The sequence below is a fragment of the Odontesthes bonariensis genome, chromosome 14 (genome assembly GCF_027942865.1).
Source record: "Odontesthes bonariensis isolate fOdoBon6 chromosome 14, fOdoBon6.hap1, whole genome shotgun sequence".
Taxonomy (NCBI): Eukaryota; Metazoa; Chordata; class Actinopteri; order Atheriniformes; family Atherinopsidae; genus Odontesthes; species Odontesthes bonariensis.
Genome location: NC_134519.1, coordinates 8,747,662 through 8,769,455, shown reverse-complemented (window position 1 = coordinate 8,769,455; position 21,794 = coordinate 8,747,662). Strand labels below are relative to the sequence as shown.

The 21,794-nt window shown below is 40.4% G+C and overlaps 1 protein-coding gene across 1 annotated transcript in view; it reads left to right on the top strand.

Moving 5' to 3' along the window:
* Positions 1-21,794, top strand: part of LOC142398666 (receptor-type tyrosine-protein phosphatase N2-like) — a 295,961-nt gene that overhangs the window by 171,946 nt on the left and 102,221 nt on the right. Inside the window, exon 12 of the mRNA XM_075482757.1 lies at positions 992-1,056. Coding sequence (XP_075338872.1) covers positions 992-1,056 — 65 coding nt within the window. The remainder of the gene's footprint in view (positions 1-991; positions 1,057-21,794) is intronic.

The window sequence follows — 21,794 nt, the reverse complement described above, 5'->3', positions numbered from 1 at the left end:
ACAAGCGTATGACTCCGGTACTATGCGGTGCACTGCTGTTGTTTCGAAGCTCTTTTGTTATCACCAACTCATCAAACTAAACTTAAACTAAGTAATTAACTAAAAACAGACTTGGTTTATATGCGCATCATTCATTTTCACAGTTATTTATCTACTTACTTATTCTGAGTTGTTATGATGTTATTTATCAAACCGAAACTTAAAGATCTCCTTTTTCTCATGGTGAGAAGAACAAAGGATCCTTTAATCCTTATTATATTAATATTGCTTGTTTTTTTTTTGTTGTTTTTTTTAGGGATGGGCAACTATTAAAATTTTTAAACTGATTAATCACATGATTTCCCTGATTAATCACGATTAATCGCATTTGTACGCAAAATACAAAAATGAATTCAAAAGTAGTGTATAGCTTTTAGCATTTAGTTTTATGTTAAATGTGCTGCCATATGAATGAAAGTGCCATAACATTTGTTGTGCAAACACACTTTTAACATCAGCATCTTTCTGTAGTTTTTATGTAGAAGCCTCGCTCCACTGTCTGTTTCCTTGAATGACTTGCTGCTATCAGTTGTGTGTTTTGCCTTTAAGTGATATTTTAGACTGGAACTACTACGCTGAGAGGACAATTCAACTTGGTTGTAAATGCAGGAGTTTTTTAAAAAATTTATTTTGAAATACGTGCTTTTATGTTGAAACGAGTAAAACAGGAAGTAGCGCCGGTTAGCTCCGTGAGCTTCACACCTGTAACGGTGATACCTGCTAGTTTATTTTTATTTTATTACTCCATGCTTTGTGGTGTTTGCTGTAACTTTTGTGAATGTGATGCATTCAACAGACTTTTACAAAAATAAAACCTGCGTTAATGCAGGTTTAAATAATTAACAAGCTAACGCGATAATAACGAGTTAACCCGCCCAGCCCTGTTTTTTTTTTTTTTGCTGCATTTCAAGTAAATTCATGATTTTGCTTTTTGTCTCTTTCCTTTCTGCAGTTAAGCAGAAAGCAGATGTGGAAAAAGAAGCCAAGGTCAGCATCCTGGAGGCTGGGGTCACAGATGTGAGTACACAACTCTGACAATTTGAATTTAAATCACAAAGAATCCCACTTAAGTATCACCAAGGCACCAAAGGTGCAGTAAAACACTGAGATATCTGCTTTTGGAAGGGCTTAGCTCAGTGCTCCGTGAAGGCCTGAAACACAAACCGTTTCTTTATTTATCATGTGGCATTACAGTTGCCTTTGACTGGAAGTTTGGGCGGTAGAAGATCGCCACAGTTTAACCATCACAATGACTATAATAATCCACACTGCTCAGCGATATCTAGCTGTACCCAGGCCCAAACATGAATTCTGATGGTTCTGCTATGCAGCTGGACAGTTTCTATACAGAGAAAAGGTGGGATAAGAAACTTATCATAGAACAAAGTTAAAATAGTTTGATCCTAATCTAGATTCAGTCAAAACAAGGGGAAAAAAGCAGTGATATGCAGATAACTGATGCTTTTTTAGATGAAGTTTCTGGATCTTTTTCAAGTGTTTGATCATTTGAAGCTTGTAGCAAAGACTTGATTTATAAAAAAGAAAACTTTATAATAAAATACGTGCTGCTGTCTGTTCTTAACGTCTAAATGAATGAGTGAAGACATTATTTCCAACATGTAGAATACACGTCTGAAAAGCAGTAAGAAGTAGGGAAAGCTTAACGATACCCACCTTTTCCAGGTCACATATGTGTAAGTATGCAGATTATTTATCTGTTTTTGTTGCATAATTCACCCTCTGCTGCCAATATGTGCTCATGCACACACACACACACACACACACACACACACACACACACACAATCTGTGAGAACACCTGGTCCAATCCCTCCTTCCTTCCTGTTCCGTCAGGACAACCCCACTTTTAAACTGATGCATGCTTGGACATAGCTTTAGCTCTTAGCTCTGTTTACCTGCCTTTTGCAGCGCTCTCATCATCATATAGGCCTGTTTATATATATATATATATAACACATTATGGCTGTATGAGCCCTCAGTGGCATTGTGAGATATATAGAGATATAGAGATATATATATAAACAGAAAAGAGAGTAATTCTTTTTCAGGCTTTTCCTCTGTACCAAAGACTGATTTGGGAGTGTCGTCCTCAGTCTGATTTACATTTGGGGAACGAACCGCAACAATATGAACAAATCGAGCATGTTTTCATTAAAGCAGAACTGAGGTATATAAGGAGTCTTATATCTGCTTAAAGTGTTTACAGGAGGTATTTTTATTCTGATTGCGTTGTTAATCTTTTAAAAAGTGGTCTAAGTAAGCGCGGTTAGTCCATCTTTAGAAGCAGAGGAGTTGTAATTTGATGGGATGCCATGTTTTTGATGGTTCACCGCGGTGAAAGTGACCGCTGTTGTGAGATGGTAACACATCTCCAGGCTGTTGTCCTGAGATTGGCTCATTTTTGCTAAAGTGTTAGCGTGGACTCTTGAGAAAATGATTGTTTTTGGTGTTGAAAGCTCCTAAAATGCATGAAAATATTAAGCCAATTTATCCCCACTTGCATCTTTTTTCTCTTTTTATTTGGGAGAAATGTTGCTGCTAATTGAATAATGTTGATTTTTACTTTCCCTTCACCAGTGTTTGTCCTTCACTGTATGCAGCGCTTTCTTTCTGATTGCACTCGAGTAAATAACGAAAAAGATAAGCAGCACCTCACCGGTCCCTCCCCTCTGCCGCTTCCCTCTCATTCTCACATCTCTGCTATTCCCCCACCATCTCAGCAGTAAATAGACTGTTGAGCATCTGCGCTCGCCTATTGATTCAAGAGTTAGTCTGTAGTGATGACGGCACGCCGTTCCCAGTGGTTATCAAAGTGCAAGGTGCAGAGGCGAGGAATGAGAAAGAAAGGGCTGGAAAGGCAGGGAGGAGGGTGGCAGGAGAACATTAAGAGAGAAAGGTTGGAGGAGAAGACGGGTGGAATGGAGGGTCTGTCGAAGTGATCGATACCGAGCTGCAAACGGGAGACAATTATGACCAATCGAAGCTATGTTTTAGGATGGAGGGAAGCATGGAAAATCTCAAGCTGCAAAACAGAGAGAAAGCAAAAAAACCAGCAGATCCCAGCCTGCAACGGAGCATCCATCATCCTGCGTATGGTGTTTATTATAGTTTTATCACACACTATAAAAACCAAATATTAGCATGCTTCATCACAATGACGGGCTGGAAATAAAATGAATGAAAAGTTAGTTTCTTAGGAGTGCAGAGCGAGGGGATTTGTTGTCTCTGAGATATTTAAACACCACTCGAACAGGCCTGTTGGTTTGACTGTCGGATTTATTTGGCATGTAGAGAGACGAGTTACCATTTTTCTCACAATGCCACTGAGGGCTCATACAGCCATAATGTGAACATTCATCGTTCCACTAAGAAAAAGATAACGGGATAAACGGAATGCTGTTAGAATGAATAAATACAATGTATCACGCATTTTCACGAGGTTCTAAAACTCTTCAGCACACAGTTGAACACGATAGATGCGTCGTATGAGTTACACGCAGGGAGCTTAAACGCACGAGAAAAGGTTTCAAAATGCACCGTTTCATTCATAAAAAGCTTGTTTTCAGCTTTGTCGAAAATAGCCGCTCCGCATGAGAATGTTGAGCAGTTTACGACTGTTTATGCTCATGTTTCAGACTTCAGCGCTGTTGTTTCAGTCATCACTGATACAGCGATTCAGGCCAGTTTCTGCACTGCAGCGGACAAGCCCGACGTGTGCAGCTTGTTTTCATTCCTCCGTCATGGTTTTTTGTGGTTCTAGTAGACAAACTGACAAGAGATGTTGATGTTTAACAAATCATTTATCTTTTGAAAATTCTAAAAAATAAATGTAGATGTTAGATGGTAACAGTGGAGTAGTTGTAGTAGTTTAACTGTTTTAGTAATCGATTTCCCTTCAAAAAGTAACGCTTTATTTTTAAAATTTCTATTTTACTGTGTTCATTCTTTCAGTTTCGGGACAACTTTCTGTTGCATTTTACTTATTAGCAGAGGTGGGTAGAGTAGCCAAAAATTGTACTCAAGTAAAAGTACTGTTACTTCAGAATAATATAACTCAAGTAAAAAGTAGTCAAACAAATAATTACTTGAGTAAGAGTAAAAAAGTGCTCGGTGAAAAAACTACTCAAGTACTGAGTAACTGCTGAGTAACGTCTGATTTATTTGTTAACACAAGCATTCAATCAGACAGACAAAAAGACTAAATAATCATCTTTAGGCAAATTAGAGTTCATCCAATCGATAAAATAAACAAAAATGAATTAATTAATTACAAAATAGCTTAAATTAAAATAATCCAGGTAAATTCATGTAAATGTACTTTATTTATACAGCCCTTGACAGACAATCCTTACGGTGTACCAAAGTGCTTTACAGCAGGTAATAAATAAATAAATAAAGAGAAGAATAAGTAAAAACAAATTTAAAAAAAATAAAAGAACAGTTAAAGCAATAAAATATGACAAAATTGATTAAGATAAAATAGGATAAAAGTGCCATCATACTACTGGGTATTAAAAGCAATCCTAAATAAGTAGAATTTTAGCCCAGGTTGAGTACTTCAATAAAAAATTAAAGAGACTTAGGAAATGTTTAAAACATATGTAACCTAAAAGACAAACATTCACCTATCCATGGGGGGAAAAAACAAGTTTAGGAAACTTAGCGCTACATGTTTCCTCAGGTTAGATGTTGAGTTTCTGCTGAAATGTGCGTTTGTTTTGGTTGACACAGAAGACACATAATGTAGCTGCTGTTTCTCACTCTTTGTAAGGTAAACATGCTTTCAGTATGAGGCCTCGTCTGCGTCTTCATTTCCCACCGTTGATTCTGACATTTTTCATCCGTTTCTTTGTTTGTTTGTTTGCTACGACTGCTAATGCTAAAGCTAACCCGTCCCGCCGCTGAGATTGAGTACAGTCACGTGACCAGACTGCACGGCTGCGTCTGATTGGTGGAACACAGTCAGGTGGTAGAGCCTTTGGCGGAAGTCTCTCTCTCTGTCAGAATAAAACATTAAAATGAGGCGTACGCGGGGGGATAAAAATAATGAGGCGTAGAATACCAAAGAGGTAAGAAGAGAAGTAACCAGCTCATTGTAGCCTAATGTAGCGGAGTAAGAGGACAGCTTCTGCTGCACACATCTACTCAAGTAAAAGTAAAAACTATAGTGATTTAAAACTACTCCTAGAAATGTAATTTTTTTCAAAAACTTACTCAAATGTAACTCGTTACTACCCACCTCTGCTGTATGTAACTGAGAGGAAACGGTTTCTAACCCACTGAGCAGGAGCATCCACAGGCTGCAAAGTTTGGATTAGAATAATAATTTCACCTTGTGAGATGGCTGGACTCATGTTAGATTGTCAGCAGAATCCGATTCCAGGCTCCAAGCTGGCCCGAACACACGAGCTTCCACCAATCAGCAGCGTACACCAACACCTGCAGGAAGGTTTCAGCTGTAACAATACTGGCACCTCGACACTCGCTGTGTCCCATCCAATTGTAAACTAAGTTTGAAGCGAACTTTTGAAAGATCTGCTTCAGAGGAGGCAGTTTTAGGCAGTTTTACCCTTTTTGTTTTTTCTTTTTCGGATGATATGGATAATGATGAGGCGCTAAGAAGATTATACAACATTAGAGTTCCAGCAATCAGCCATTGTGCGATGTTTGAGCGCTCTTCGTGTCTGGTTTGGTATCATCCATGTGAGTCAGCACATACCCTGCTGCTCGCTGTGGGTCATTCGTGAATCGTGACTGCTCCTGCACATTTCTTGCGTGTATTGTTCTGGAGAAAATGAGGCAGTAATTCTTCTTTTTTTCTCTCTGTGCTTCTTTTTATTGAAGCATTTTATGTGACATGTGTGGAACTGTCTGCCTTTCTGGCTCAAAGTACAGAAAAACTGTAATGCATCAAGATGGAAAATGTACAGATGCAGGGTGGAGTGCTCGTGAGACATTATTTGGTGCTAAGTTAATTGGCCTATTTAGTAATGCATCTGACAACATGATTAGCCTACAAACAAACTGATGAGACTGACAAAAGCAGCTGATTTGCAAAGCTCTTTAATACAGCTTTGACCTTCTTACATCAAGTTGGTCATTTGTTCTCTCAAATTACGAATCATTTGTGTTCCCAACAAGATTGAGTTGTAAATTGTGACCCAATTCGTGCTCTTTCTTTGTCTCATTGTGGGGGGGCAACTTTGTGTCTTTACAATGAAACTTTAGGTTTACTTTGGTGAACTAAATTACATTTTTCTTGAGAAAAACCATCTATTGTTCCCTGAAATACAGCTCGTTCGAGGGCTATCATCCAGTTATTAGGCTGAATTATCTGTATCTTCTGTCAAGATTTAGTTAAATTTCAGTGACAACTTCTTAAGTTTGGAGATTGATTTGACATTGATGAAAAAAACTAACCTGGACGGATTTGAAGAGAAGACACACAGGCTTTAAATTAGCATATTTGCAAAGTTCCGTCATGTTACATCGGTTTATGAAAAACAGTGTAAATGTATGTTAAAGTGATAGTTCGCCTCTTTTGACATGAAGCTGTATGACATGACATGTCCTGTGAGCAGAGTTCCAGCCTCGTTTTGGTGTTGACGAAGGTAGTCCTAGTTGGCTGGGGTTTAAAAAATAAAGTGTTTTGCTTCTCAAAACAATATGCGTTCAAAAGAGTAATACATTTGCATCACAAAATCGTTCTCCAGAAAAAGTCAGACCTCACAATCGCTTGGCCCTATTTTCTCTCCCTTCGTATCACTGCGTGCTGCCGACAGCCGCGCCTGTTACGGTGTTTGCTGCTCGGTCTGCACAGCAGGCAGTGATACAAAGGGAGAGAAAATAGTGCCAAGCGATTGTGAGGTCTGACTTTTTCCTGGAGAACGATTTTGTGATGCAAATGTATTGACGTTACGTTTGCAAGCTTCCATTGAAATCTCACAGATCTTTGTGGAAGTTTGTTTGCAGCTGTTTGTTAAATGACTTCACACGCTCGGCGTTATCCTCCATTTGGATCACTAATGCCTCACGTGTCTTTAAGATAGAAAAGCATAGAATTGCCAAGGCCACGCAGAACTCTGCGACTCCCACACTGAGCTGAGACTTGCCTCCAATTAAGGGGCTGCACGTTTGTTAGGAGGAAGGTGGAAGATAAGGTTACCGTGGCAGCAACCAGATTATAATTGTCCTGGAGTGGCACTAATCCCCCTCCACCCCAAATCAAGGCGCTTCCAATCTGTCTGAAAGAGCGATTTCATAAATAGGAGGCAGGGAGGGAGGGATAGGCTAATGAAACAAAACAAAACAAAGAAACTCTACGGCCCTTTCTGCCTCCACTTAACACTACCTAATTGCTACTCGAGAACACACAGGCGGGCATGAAGACTCACTTTTAGGAAAAAGGCAGACATGCTTGTTGCTTCAGATTGATTCAAGTATTAAAAAAACGTGAGCAAGGGAGGTTTGAACTGAGCGGAGGAAAAAAACAGATGGTCCAGGTTTCGGTGGTTAAGATGACACATTGTCAGGTTTAATAACCTCATCTTGTTTGGAGGGAAGAAGTACACGAACACTATTAATGTTGTTTCAGCTCCAGAAATGTTCACAAAAAGCTTCAGATTAAAGGATCCAACTTGTTTTTATACCTATAAAAAGTATTTTCTATTTACATTACAAAATCATGCATGTGATTTAGTGCATGTGAAATCCTCTGCTGGCACATAATGAAGGCAGCTTCCAAAATGGCAGGCTGGAACGGGACTTTATCATTGTGTTTAAGTCCGCAATGATCTTTTCTCAGCCTTAACCAGGTGGATAGTGTAGTGGTAAGATTGCCACCTTTCATGTGGGAGACCACATGTAAATGTACTTTATTTATACAGCCCTTTACAGACAATCCTTACGATGTACCAAAGTGCTTTACAGCAGGTAATAGATTAAGAAAAAAAAAAAGTAAAAACAAATAAAAACAATAAAAGAACAGTGAAAGCAATAAAATACAACAAAATCGAATGAGATAAAAGTGTCATCATACTACTGGATATTAAAAGCAATCCTAAATAAGTAGGTTTTTAGCCTAGATTTGAAGAATTTGAATTAGAAGATTTGAAGGGTTCAGATCCCCTGCAGGAAAGTTACTACCTCCAATAGGGGTCCTTAGGCAAGACCCCGTCACCCTACCTGCCTACCTGTAAGTCGCTTTGGATAAAAGCGTCAAATACATAAACATTAACATAGTTTTGACTCCTAACAAAGTGAGTTGAGATGGTTCAAACTAAAAAAAAAAAAAAAAAGGAATAATAAATGTAGTGGTAATCACCTGCAACTCTCTTCTGCCTCTCCCCCGGCTATCTTACAGGGATTTGTTGCTTAAAGATACAGAAACACTCATCATGAACGTTTGTCTCGTTTCCTGTTGGAGTCTAATGTTATGCGTTGGTAAAGCTCATATATTCAGTGTATCAGTTGCTGCCTGCAGAAAACACTACTTTACATGACCAACATGCCCAGAATACATCTGTGATCTGTTCAGAGAATATAAAGCCAGCAGAGCTCTTAGATCCAAGGACTCAGGTCAGCTGGTCCAGTCCAGAGTCCAGACTAAACATGGAGAAGCAGCATTTAGCTGTTATGCTGCAAACAAGTGGAACAAACTGCCAGTGGAGATTAAACTTTCACCGAATGGAGACATTTTTAAATCCAGGTTAAAAACATTTCTGTTCTCATGTGTCTATGCATGAAATCTGCACGATATCTTTGAATTTATCTGGACTGTTGCTTGTTTTTAATCATTTAAATTATTTTATTTGTTTCTCTTGATATTCTTTTATGTATTTTTAATGCTTCTTCCACTCCCTGCTGCAATGCTTTTATTTCATGTAAAGCACTTTGAATTGTTTTGTACATGAAATGTGCTATACAAATGAATTCGATATGATTTGATTTGAATCTCCCTCCTAAAATTACAGAATATAATCGGTCCTTATCTCGACTCCTAACTTTTTTCTGTCTGCGCTTTTATTCTAACCTGACAGGATCGGTTTGATCCAGCTTAAATCTCGACTCTGACCAAAACCGTCGTCTGTGTTTGAACATCGTTTAATCTTTCATGCGACGGTCAGTTTGTGCTTTTATATCACCCGTTACACAGAGGTGACTGTAATCTGCACGTAATCCATATCCCCTGCAGATAATCTGGATTTTTGGGCTCATCCTCGCTTCACGACGTTGTGGCAGATCTCGTTTTGTTGGTCGCTCCGTCCTCTGAGCCTAAAGAGGCAGCTTTCATTGTGATTTTTCATAATAAAATGCATTTCTATCCGCGGTTTCCGTGGCCGGGGGGGAACGGTAATGCCACCGCGTGTAATGACACAGTATTGTTGTCCGCAGCCTGCCCAGGTGCTGGGAAAACAGAGCTGGATCTGAATGAGAATATTCATGAAGCAGAGCTCTGCATACTGGATCAAGGTTTGCTGTTCCACCTGTAGTTGCTGTCACAAAGAAGGAAGTAAATGAGGGAAAATCCAGACAATGAGACGGATAAGTGCGCATAGTATGTACCTGTCTGTGTGATTGTGAGTGCGTACATACGTGTGTGTGTGTGTGTGTGTGTGTGCGTGTGTGTGTTACCCTCCCACATCCATCTGCATCTCCTGCCATAGATATTCAAATGGCTCCATGTGAAAAATTGGATCGAGAGGCCGTTGAAGTGTTGGCGCTTCTTTTTCCGTCCGTGCCCAAACGGTCTTTGATATGGTAATGCCGGCTCACCACAGGCGCCCTAAAGGCCAGATGCATGCTGGGACTTGCCCCAGGTGTCTGTCAGCCTGTGGTCTACCTGGTTGCAGGAGACAGTTTGCTTTCCAGAAAAAGGGGAATAGAGATGCGTTTTTTTACTGAGCTCTTCAAATGAATGTTATAAACCGTTTTCCAACTACTTTCATGAAATAATCTGGCACATACAGCTGCTGTGATATGTATGTTTATTTATTTATTATTCTAATTATAAATAATTATATTTATAATATAACAATATAATATTATATTATTATATAATATAATATATATATATATATATATATATATATATATATATATAGTATAATACAATATAATTATATTTATTAATAATTTATATTATTATTGTTTGTTTGCACTTTAATAAAACATTACAAACAAGACTATATCACATAAAATAAATAAATAAATATATATGCAATAGATAATAAATGATAAGCTGCAATGAACCAGTGCTGGAGAGGTTAGAAACCCTGGGAGGGCTTATCGAGAACCTCACCATTAAGATAAATAAACAAAATTAAATGTATCTTATCAGGATAAAACAACAGTCCATACATATTTGGAAGATGATCCTTTTCCAATCCTTCACGTGTCCTGAAACTCTATTTAAAGAATTGTGAAAGCTCGGTAAAGCCCGCGGAGCCCTCTTTGGTTAGGTGAACTGACAGCTTTGTGCAGCATATGGGACACACTGGCTCTACGTGCACAGGGCGCCTCAGGTTTCCTTTGCCATCCAGTCTTTCCACATTCATTAATGTCTACCTGATCCGGATTCTGCTCGGCACATACAGCACGCACCGTTGTGGCTGCGAGCTCCACTTCAGCAGACCAGCTTGCTGCTTAAAGCGGCTGGCGGACGCCCGCTGGGCTTTCTGGCAAACTGCATGGCACAACAGACAGCTGGCATCCAACGATCACACCCCCCCTCCTCTCCTTTTCCCCTGGTGCTAAATGGGCTGTTTGGAACAGTTGAGGTCATCCAGAAAAAAACAAAACATTTTAGAAAATGAAAGTCCAGGACTTCAATACGCCACAACAGGCTGGGATCTTTGATTTTTTTTTTTTTTTTTTTTTTTTTCCCCCAGACAAAATGTACCGTCGAGAGCAAATAAGGTGTGTAATGACGGCGGCATCGAGCTGGCTATTATGGGCCTTTAGGCTCAGTCTCATGTCCTGAATATCCAGCTGTAATTTCAACCCGACGACACACTGTATTACTGTTGTCTGTACACATCATCGGGCAAATGGTCTGATACTCTGAAAGGGCCTGCCTCATTAACAATGTCTCATGCTTGATTAGCCCGTATAATATATAGTGCATTATAAAAGATATCAGAAAAAGTAGAGCGAGATCAGTATGTGTGTCTAAAGCGTGGAGTAGGGAGGACATGTCTTTGTGTTGGGAGCCAGTCTTCGTCTAAGTTTTAAACTCTCCAAAGAGCTTTTAAAGGGATAGTTCGCCTCGTTTGACATGAAGCTGTATGACATCCCATATTAGCAACATCATTTATGAACATTTTCTTACCCCCTGCTGTGTCCTGTGTTCCAGCCTCGTTTTGGCGTTGACAAAGGTAGATAGATAGATAGATAGATAGATAGATAGATAGATAGATAGATAGATAGATAGATTATTTATTTGTCTTTGCAGAAAATTGTTCTGTGCCATTGAAAGGTAGTCCGGCTAGTTGGCTGAGGTTTAAAAAATAAAGCGTTTTGCTTCTCAAAACAATATGCGTTCAAAAGAGTAATACATTTTCATCACAAAATCATTCTCCAGGAAAAAGTCAGACCTCACAATCGCTTGGCACTATTTTCTCTCCCTTCGTGCTGCCGCATGCCGACAGCCGCGCCTGTTACAGTGTTTGCTGCTCGGAAGCAGGGGACTGCTCGGTCTGCACTTCGGTCTGCACGGTCTGCACAGCAGGCAGTGATACGAAGGGAGAGAAAATAGCACCAAGCGATTGTGAGGTCTGACTTTTTCCTGGAGAATGATTTTGTGATGCAAATGTATTACTCTTTTGAACGCATATTGTTTTGAGAAGCAAGACGCTTTATTTTTTAAATCCCAGCCAACTAGCCGGACTACCTTCATCAACACCAAAACGAGGCTGGAACTCGGCTCACAGGACGCAGCAGGGGGTAAGTCAATGTTCATAAATGATGTTGCTTGTATGGGATGTCATACAGCTTCATGTCAAAAGAAGTGAACTATCCCTTTAAGGTTCTGTCTCTGCCATGCAAGCGCAGGAGCTGAGATCAGACCGAAATGCTTCTGATGTGGTCAGAGATGCTGAATGGTCCGGCCAGGAGGCTGGAGGCTGAAACCGAGAGCTGAGAACCTGAGCCTGGATGTGGCTTCAGTAAAAAGTTCAGTAAAAAGGCACGAATGTGTTCAAGCAGAGTAAAGGTTTCTTTACTGATGAGGTTAAGCATTTGTGCAGGTCACTTTCCTCCGCCTGCTCTCATGGAGCAAACGCAGAGCGAAGGGGGAAAACTCGGTAACGCGCACCTAATTTTGCTTCATCTTTTAGCTCTCTGTTCAGAACTGTTTGGAATAGATAATCACCAGATTGATTCAGGGAGAGTCATGGAGGTAGAAGCACCAACACTGTGGGACACGTTGCACAGGAAAACTGGATCGAGACGCTGATCATCTCCAGTGTATTTGAAAAAGAAAGAAGCAACTAATCCCTCTGGGAACTGTACTCGGACCCCGTATGATGTCATGGTTCTCTACAGAGGCCGCACCCTCTGCTCCCGTCTCTACTCTTTCTTCTAATTTTGCCACGTTTTTGGGTTTGCATCCTGTTGCCAGCGGATACCAAGCCGCCAGCATGAGGACTGCAGCAGCTCACCTCATGGTTGAAACTGCAGCATCCTGTTGTTAGGACTCCCGGAGGTGTGAACCTGTAAATAAGGATTTCTGCAACTGTTGAAGGTTGAATTTTGTAACTCCATGTTCACTCTGAGCTCACATTCGGACCATCGCTGCTGCTCCAGCTCACTCGAGCTCTTGAGCATATTCATATTCATTGTCTCGGTGCGTTAGTCCAGTTTTGAGAAGCTCGATTTTATGCGACTGAAGAATGCAACACTCAGAATTTGCATTCTTTAGCTGGTTGCAGATGTTGTTTTTCATTTTGGGAGAAGTAGTTTGCCCGAAAGAAAACCTAAAATATATATTTTGCAGTTTCAAATGGATTAGTTTCTGTAAATCTGGGACTTTTTTCACAGTCTTGTATATTTCGGCAGAGGTGGGACTTCTGTGCTGTGCTATTTGACCCGGGGTAAACATCATGGAGCTTTAAATATTTAACCCTGGAGCTACTTGCAGGGAACATACTGTGAAGGAGGAAAATAGATTTTATGGGGTAAATTGAAAGGAACTTTCTTCTAACGGAGCGATGGCATATATTTGTTTTTCTGGCAGAGAAAACATAGAGGAGTTACAGAAGATAGAGACTGCACATAAGATAATATGGATGTTGGTGCAAATTGGGTTGTTTTTTTGTCGTGTTTTTCTTCCTCTGAACATCTGCCTCCGTCAAATCCCTCCTTCTCCCGGTAGCAACAACACACCACACACTGCGTGGCATCTGCAGCTGAAGGTTTCTGTTAGCTGGAAGGCTGCTTGCTCATCTGCAGAGCTTTCCGGACACTGACAGGCCGGCTTGGAGACACGCGGCTCCACAGGTGGGCTCAAAGTGCTCCGTCAGGGCCCGGAGGCTCAGACGTAATTACCCCACCCACCACAGCAACCATTACAAGCTCCCAAGAATATCTGCCTCCCTCCCTCCACGGTGGTGAGTGGAATACATCAGAGCCTTTCGCTGATGTGCGTCGCAGTCCTGCGCCTGACGGAGCTGACGTGCAGCGGTGGGCTGATCTGTTTATACAGCTGTGGTGTGGGTGGGTGTGCAGGCGGCGTGCACAGCGGTGCCTTTGGGAATGCAGAGTGCATCTATGTACATAATCACATACACTTCACAGCTTTCACGAGTGTACACAGACCTGCAGAGAAATGTGCACATAAATAAACTCTGTTGCAGCACTTAAACGATTAGATCATTAATCAACTCGCCGGTTGCTATTTTGATTAATTAAAAAGTCATTTATGAAGCAAAAAAATGCCATTTATCAGCTGGTTCCAGCTTCTCATTTGGAGATGATTTGCTGCTGTTCTTTATTTTGTGAATTTCCCCCCACCAACAGTAGTCCAATAAGAACTAAGAGAAAAGCCCCGGGCTTTGCTTTGCTTAGTGTTGCATATTGTTGATTAGGTTTATAGGTTTAGCATCTAGATGCTCGTGTTTATCCAGTTAAACATGTTTTAAAGGGTACTTCACATGTTTTTGTTACTTCTAATTAGTGATCAGCATTTCCACATTGATTGATTATGTAATTGCTCACATTTAGAATTAATTCTCATCTTTGTTTTTGTTTGCTCACACTTACAGTCGCAGCAGCAAACCTGACCTCTCATTTGTTCTGCTGCCTCTCACCAGTCGTCGCATATAATGGGCTACTTAACGCATATTACTGTTGTTTTTCGCATTCAAGTTAGCTAATGTAACTGTTCTCAATCACAGCATGAGCAGCGTGGCGAGTAATTAGCGCAAATTAATTCTCAGTTTGTCACATCATCAGTTTGTGTTTTTCTGCTGATCATTAAAAGCAGGGATTGGATTTCTTTGTTGATGACTGACTTATTCACCACAGTGGGTTTAATTTCTTCAACTATTAGACTTATTGTAAAGTGAAGAAGATTATTCCAGAGGAGAAAGCAGCTCTACCTGCGGCCGTTCCCTGGAGGTGATTTTATATTTTTAATCAAAATGATGTCTGCACTTACGAAAATGCAGGATGTCTTATTGAGATGTTTAAAAAATACTTGAGGTTTGAAATTAATGGATATGAAGAAGAGTGAATGTTGAAAGGAAGGTTGGTGGCTGAGTTATTTAAGCAATCATCCTAATTCAGGAACCCCGATTACATCACAATATTTTGGCACTGCTGTGGTGAAGTTCCAAAGCGGGTAAAAACAATCAGTTATTACCAGAGGTGGGTAGAGTACCCAAAAATTGTACTCAAGTAAAAGTACTGTTACTTCAGAATAATATGACTCAAGTAAAAGTAAAAAGTAGTCATCCAAATAATTACTTGAGTAAGAGTAAAAAAGTGCTTGGTGAAAAAACTACTCAAGTACTGAGTAACTGTTGAGTAACGTCTGATTTATTTGTTAACACAAGCATTCAATCAGACAGACAAACATACTAAATAATCATCTTTAGGCAAATTAGAGTTCATCCAATTTATAAAATAAATTAAAATGAAGTAATTAATTACAAAATAGCTTAAATTAAAATAATCCAGGTGAATTCAAGAACTTCAATAAAAAATAAAAGAGACTTAGGAAATGTTTAAAACATATGTAACCCATATGTAACCTAAAAAACAAACATTCACCTATCCATGGGGGAAAAACGAGTTTAGGAAACTTAGCGCTACATGTTTCCTCAAGTTAGATGTTGAGTTTCTGCTGAAATGTGCGTTTGTTTTGGTTGACACAGAAGACACATAATGTAGCTGCTGTTTCTCACTCTTTGTAAGGTAAACATGCTTTCAGTATGAGGCCTCGTCTGCGTCTTCATTTCCCACCGTTGGTTCTGACATTTTTCATCTGTTTCTTTGTTTGTTTGCTACGACTGCTAATGCTAAAGCTAACCCGTCCCGCCGCTGAGATTGAGTATGGTCACGTGACCAGACTGCACGGCTGCGTCTGATTGGTGGAACACAGTCAGGTGGTAGAGCCTTTGGCGGAAGTCTCTCTCTCTGTCAGAATAAAACATTAAAATGAGGCGTACGCGGGGGGATAAAAATAATGAGGCGTAGAATACCAAAGAGGTAAGAAGAAAAGTAACCAGCTCATTGTAGCCTAATGTAGCGGAGTAAGAGGACAGTTTCTGCTGCACACATCTACTCAAGTAAAAGTAAAAAGTATAGTGATTTAAAACTACTCCGAGAAGTGTAATTTTTTCAAAAACTTACTCAAGTAAATGTAACTCGTGACTACCCACCTCTGGTTATGTCAAATGAATATTTATATAATTCTTGTTAGACGATTTACAAAGCTATTTCTAATATCATACCAATAGAAACACATGAGTAGGTGCTGTGGATAGAATCATCCCATAAAGGGGCGTCACCATATATAAAGTGAGTATACCATTGGAGAACAGTTTGATTGTGTCGGTTACCACATGTTGCCGTGCTTGTTCTTTAGAAGGTTGAGTTTCAGCTCCAAAACGCTCTTTTCCCGGCTGCTCTTCATGTGCACAGCCAGTTAGATGCACGATACATGCCTTTTAGCACAGAAATCAATAAGCTTTTCTTTCAAAGTGCTCCTCAACTTACTGAAGAACTTTTTTTAGTTTAAACCTCAGAAATGTGAGTAAACAAAAGTTGTTGAAGAAATAAGTTTTTTCCACTTCCGCCCTCCTGCCATCTTGTGAGTTTTTTTTTTTTTTTTTACTGTTTTAAAAGTAAACACTCGGTGTTTGCTGCGTTTGAAGTTTGAGTCTAAAACTGCTGTAGCCGGTACATCATGAAACGATGGTATCTCAGAGATGCTTTGGGAATGGCAGCATTGGAACCCATGAGAATGAGAAATGGGTTAGTCCACCGTGAACTGGCGTTTGTTTCACACATGTCTACGAGTCCAAGTAGAACCAAGACGTTCTGTTTGTTTCTTAAAACCTCAGCATGTAAGCTGTGCTTCCTAAAGCGGATCAAACAGCAGGAAATCAACTACAGCCCAAAGCTACATGAGATGTCAGCTTGTTTATGCTCAAAGGCGGTTTTTGTCAGCGTATTTATAGCTTATAACAGGGCAATAAGGGCAATAAGTAGTGAGGTAACAAGTAGCAATGCCTCCTTAATATTCTGATAACATTTGAATCAGGTTGGCGAATAGTTTCAGTTCAATCTAGATGCTGTGATTAAAGGCAAATATGTCTGTGTGCCTTAGATGTATTTTAGTTAGGGCTGGGCGAGTTAACTCGTTATTATCGCATTAACTCATTAATTATTTAACATCGATTAAATATTTTATCGCGCATTAACGCATTTTTATTTTATTTATTCATTTTTTGGGGGGGCTTTTGTGCCTTTAATGGATAGGAAAGTTCAGAGAGAAAGGAAGCAGGGGGCAGAGAGAGGGGGAACGACACGCAGCACAGGGCCGTTCGATGTGGAACTCGAACCAGCTGCAGTGAGGACTATAGCCTCTTGTACATGGGGCGCCTGCTCAACCCACTACGCCACGGACCACCCCTGTTTTATTATTTATTTTATTTTGTAAAAGTCTGTTGCTCACAGGCTTTTATTTTGTAAAAGTCTGTTGCTGTCTGCTGTGGAACAGGAAAAGAAAGTAATCGGCGGATCCACCAAACATGGAGAAGGGTACGGAACTTTTACTCGGCCATTTTCATTTTAAAGTTCTTCCAGACGGCGGAGTCGACAGAACCAAAGTCATCTGTAAACACTGCCAAGTTGAATTGTCTTCTCAGCGTAGTAGTTCCAGTCTAAAATATCACTTAAAGGCAAAACACACAACTGATAGCAGCAAGTCATTCAAGGAAACAGACAGTGGAGCGAGGCTTCTACATAAAAACTACAGAAAGATGCTGATGTTAAAAGTGTGTTTGCACAACAAATGTTATGGCACTTTCATTCATATGGCAGCACATTTACAATAAAACTAAATGCTAAAGGCTATACGCTACTTTTGGATTCATTTTTGGATTTTGCGTACAAATGCGATTAATTGTGATTAATCAGGGAAATCTTGTGATTAATTAGATTAAACATTTTAATAGTTGCCCAGCCCTAATTTTAGTTTTATAGTATTTAACAACAGGTTAGTCTGAGCCAAAAAATGTCTCAAATACTCAGATGAGCAGCTCCTACGTGTATTTTATTTGAATGTATCTGTTTGTGGTGTTATACAAACTGTACAGTCAACAAATGAGGTTCATTTTGCCTCTTACATCGAATGTAGTGAATGCAGTATGAGATATATTTGTCAAACGCGCTCGGCTTTTATTAAAACACACATTTATGCTAGAGGCATGCACGGAAAGCTTTAAAAGTCGTGTGTTTTAGCTCTCAGACCGGCCTGTCGAGCACAAACAGAACTGTTTTTCTGTTGGACAGAGTGTACGTTATCTTCAGTTTGTTCCCTCGGTACTTAGTTCAGAGTGAGACACGGAAGATCAGGAGAAAAGCGATGAGAATTCTGTTTTTGTGCTTTTCTTGGGCCACTAAGCTATCAACTTTTTAGATTTTTTTTTTTTTCCAAAAAAGTTAGATGCTTAAGACATTATTGCGCTCCAACTACCCCTGCTGATGCTTCTAACAGTTTTGCACTTTAAAAGCGCTCTCCGAGCAAACAACCCGGTGCACAAATAATGTTTTCGATCGAGCAATCTCCCACCGGTCTGACCTTGGCAGCTTTTATCAGGTGATGAATACTTTCAAAAGATTGCAAGGACTGCTTTATAGGCAGCAGCAGCTCCCCCCCGCCAAACACCGCAAACTCTGCCTGAACCCCCCTCCTAAAAGTAAAGATAAAATCTGATTGTAGATCTCAGCAAATTGATCATTTTTCTCCAATTTAAAAACCAGAATTTGGAGAAAAGCAGATCTGACTGTTGATATAATTCTGTGTTATCTCTCACAGGACATCTGAGGTGCGTCCCCCTTTGAAATCTCAGGCCCGCCTTCCCTTTTGTTGATGCAGGATGGGATTCAGGAAATATAATTAAAGTGTCTGTGTTTTGATAATACTTGAACAGCCACCGTGTAACCTGCTCCAGCCGTGAAATGAGAGCAGTGCTGAGTGTGATAGATGAAAACCTGCCGTCTAGATGTCTGTCACGAGCCGCTGATTACCATCAATTAGAAGAGAAAAGTTGATGAGAGCGTGCAGTGAATTTAGAGGCTTGTGATGTTTCTTGTTCATCTGATACTATTATACCATAAAAAACATCAAATAACCCAGTTTTCACTTTGCCGTCAGTCTAGTTCTGCATGTGACACAGTTACTGGAGGAAAATGCACCTGTTCTGGTGGGCAGCTGCCGGCGTCACAGACGTCACAAAAAAGACACCGAATATAACAAAAAGCTCAAAACGGAACAACTCTGCACGCGTTTTAGAGAGTTTACACTTCAACAATGACTTTCAAAGGGATAGTTCGCCTCTTTTGACATTTTCTTACCCCCTGCTGCGTCCTGTGAGCAGAGTTCCAGCCTCGTTTTGGTGTTGCTGAAGGTAGTCCGGCTAGTTGGCAGGGGCTTAAAAAATAAAGCGTCTTGCTTCTCAAAACAATATGCGTTCAAAAGAGTAATACATTTGCCTCACAAATTCGTCCCTCCAGAAAAAGTCAGACCTCACAATCGCTCGGCACTATTTTCTCTCTCTTGGTATCACTGCCTGCTGCCACCTGCCAACAGCCGCGCCTGTTACGGTGTTTGCTGCTCGGTCTGCACTTCGGTCTACACAGCAGGCAGTGATACGAAGGGAGAGAAAATTGCGCCAAGCGATTGTGAGGTCTGACTTTTTCTGGAGGGACGACTTTGATGCAAATGTATTACTCTTTTGAACGCATATTGTTTTGAGAAGCAAAACGCTTTATTTTTTAAACCCCAGCCAACTAGCCGGACTACCTTCAGCAACACCAAAACGAGGCTGGAACTCTGCTCACAGGACGCAGCAGGGGGTAAGAAGATGTTCATAAATGATATTGCTAATATGGGATGATATACAGCTTCATGTCAAAAGAGGCGAACTATCCCTTTAAGCAGAGGGATTACACATAATGTTAATGGAATAATGATAATAATAACTTGGACTTATATAGCGCCTTTCCGGGTACCCAAGGTCGTTTAACAAGAGAAAAGAAGGGGGGAAGGGTTTAAGAATAGGACATGGAGAAGAGATGTGTTTTTAGACTGTAGTAGAAATTACCTTTGTGACAGATCAGATGGAGCAATCGAGTGCTGCACAGTCAACCACGAGCCTTTAGAGACGATACATCGAGACGAACTTTCCATCACTAACTTTACTAAAACAACTTTACTGCTTCCTGGTTGGGTTCAAACAAAAACTACTCGGTTAGGGTTAGAAAACAACCATCTATCTAAGGGCTAAATACATTATTTTTTACAACGCAACCATTGCTGTCATGGATGCCATTTTTATCCTTCGCTTGTAGTTGTTCTCTGAAGCACCAGAGCCCTTATTCTTTGAGCATAATTACTGGTTATATATATACATATATAAAAAGAGAGAGAGAGACAGATGTTCACAGATGCTCCAGACCTGCCTGACGACAACATGTTAGCTGACGTATAAGAGTTCTTTATTTGTCCACCTATATGAGCTTAAGCATCTTTAATAAAAGCAACAAAAGAAAATCTTAGGATGAAGGAACATTAATGTAAATGTCTGATACGTTTCATCACTAATATTAAAAAATCGGAGCCGTTAAGCAGTGAGAATGATTTTGTGGTGGAAAAAACCCATAAAAAATTGAATTTGGTGGTTTCCATCATCAAACTAACCCTTTATTCTCACAGTGTTGCTCATGATGCTCATCATAGGGATAAACTGTTTGTGTGTCAGCTGACTCTGAGCAGTGAAACAATTTAAAAAAAAAAGATAATTGATGGGAAAATAAATGCAGAAAACTTGACTTGTTTGAAAACATTTGACGACTAAAAGTTGACATGTGACATTTACTATATTTTTTTACGGCACAGACCTTTTGTTCAGAGGCTTAAAGGGAGATATGCTTGCAAATGTATTGCTTATGAAGTTTATTTGGAAAACAACCCACAATTTCAAATCAAGCAATTAGATAATTGATTTGAAGAGCCCTGTTATATAATCTCTGATTAGAAGCGATGTGATGGTGAGACTGATTAACTCTGCGTGTCAGAGGGTTTTATCCTGAACTGGATATGGATGCGATGCCTCTTTATTCAAGCGTGATGGGACAAAAACATTTGCCTCTGCAAAGTCATTTAACCCGAACTGACAGGCGAGCCGGATCATTGGATGAGACTGCACAAACTCATCCTTATATAACAAATGTGATTTAATTCTGGTCTTTTTCTTCAAATCCAAATTGAAAGACCAAGGTTTTCCCAGGTTTCCTGCTGCGGCCATTAGTGCGCCAAACCGAGGAGACGGCATCCTGTGACGCTTGATGTTCATTCCGGTCTAATTCGTTGGTTATTAGCATTAAAAGCCAAACGGCGCCCTCTCTGAAGGTCATTCGCAGCACATTTGCTGCTCCCACGTCCGTCCTCGCTCCTGTCTGGCTGGGATGGCAGCACATAGACGGGCTGTAAATCCTCAGCACCTCGTCCAGACACTTTTCTCCCAGCGCGCGCCGGCTGCCAGCACGTGTCTTCTCATTAGCATTGGCTCGCTTTCCTCAGATTAGCCATAATTAAACTGTGAAATTGGAGCAGTTACCTTAAGTCGGGACACAGTGAGGACACCATGAGCCTGGTAAGAGTGTCGGGCGGGACGCTGGGGGGGAGGGGGACGGGCTGGCGGCCTGGCTCGCTGCCACAGGTCCTCCCCTCTGCTTTCAGAGGGAACAGACGGTCAGTTCCAGAGAAAAAGGGGGCTTCCCAGAGAGCGGTCTGGTCCAAGATGAAGTCCAGGCCTTGTTGATATAAATCTGTCCAGTTTGACAAGAAAAGTCACTCACATTTGTCAGACAGTTCGCTGCCTGCTTCTCTTTCCCTCTGGACTTTTTTTCTGAGGATGTTTGACCGCACAAGGTCTCCGAGGCGGCGCCAGAATTTAAAGTTGTCAGGTCAATGTTTTAAAAGTAGTTTAATACATGATGTAATTC